We start from the raw sequence: 787 nt of genomic DNA, 5'->3' as shown, positions 1-787 counted from the left end.
CTACGCCTGCAGATCAATGCTCACCCCTCCCCCGCTCACTGCCCCGATCCCGTCGAACTCCCGGCCCAGTCCCCCTCGGTCGGTCAGGGTGTATCCGGTGATCCGCCGAACACTTGGCAGGAGGAGGAAAAGGACCGAGAGCAAAGACAGCGCCGCCATCCCGAGTCATGTGACCTGCCCAGCCCGGCTGTCACCTGACCGGAGCCCCGCCCACACAGTCATGTGATAGTGTGGGGGATGCTGGGAGATGTAGTTCTGCTGCTGGAGAAGTCATTTGAAGCCGAACTCCGGGGGCCAAATATTGTTATTTTCACTTCATAGAGCCAAAAATCATCCGAGTCTGTAATACTCCCAGGGGCCACACCGAATGGGGGATGGGCTCTGTGTATTCATCGGGGGAGGGGGATGTGGAGTTCTCCCACTAGGTGTGCTTTCCTGGAAATATCCTGACCTTGTCATCTCCATCCTCTCCATAGTGATCATCATTACCGGGCAAAGGATGACCATCATCATACCCTGCGGGGAGGCTCACCTATTCTATGGCGTGTATTTATAAATGATTTGCAGAGCCATACAAATCTGTGATCGTTCATTCTGTGTGCATAGAGGCAAAAACGAATGTTATTATATTTTGTAATTTTACATAATAGAGACGGTGAATCTCCATGGAGGTAGTTAACCCTTCCTATGAAACCCCTCCGAGGAGATTCATTCTCTTTAAGAGTCTCCTTCAGAGAGATTCACCCTCTTTGTGTCCCCTCTGAGAAGAGTCACCCTCTTTACTTGT

The 787-nt window shown here is 51.5% G+C and overlaps 1 protein-coding gene across 1 annotated transcript in view; it reads right to left on the bottom strand.

Annotated features, from left to right (window-relative positions):
- GALC (galactosylceramidase) overlaps positions 1-171 on the bottom strand; it is a 22,845-nt gene extending 22,674 nt beyond the window's left edge. The window contains exon 1 of the mRNA XM_018563353.1: positions 25-171. Within this exon, the coding sequence (XP_018418855.1) occupies positions 25-159 (135 nt within the window). The 5' untranslated portion in view covers positions 160-171. The remainder of the gene's footprint in view (positions 1-24) is intronic.
- Between the last annotated feature and the right edge of the window lie 616 nt (positions 172-787).

Source organism: Nanorana parkeri, unplaced genomic scaffold, assembly GCF_000935625.1.
Source record: "Nanorana parkeri isolate BGI_ZX_2015 unplaced genomic scaffold, ASM93562v1 scaffold658, whole genome shotgun sequence".
NCBI lineage: Eukaryota > Metazoa > Chordata > Amphibia > Anura > Dicroglossidae > Nanorana > Nanorana parkeri.
This window is presented reverse-complemented; position numbering and strand designations above follow the sequence as displayed.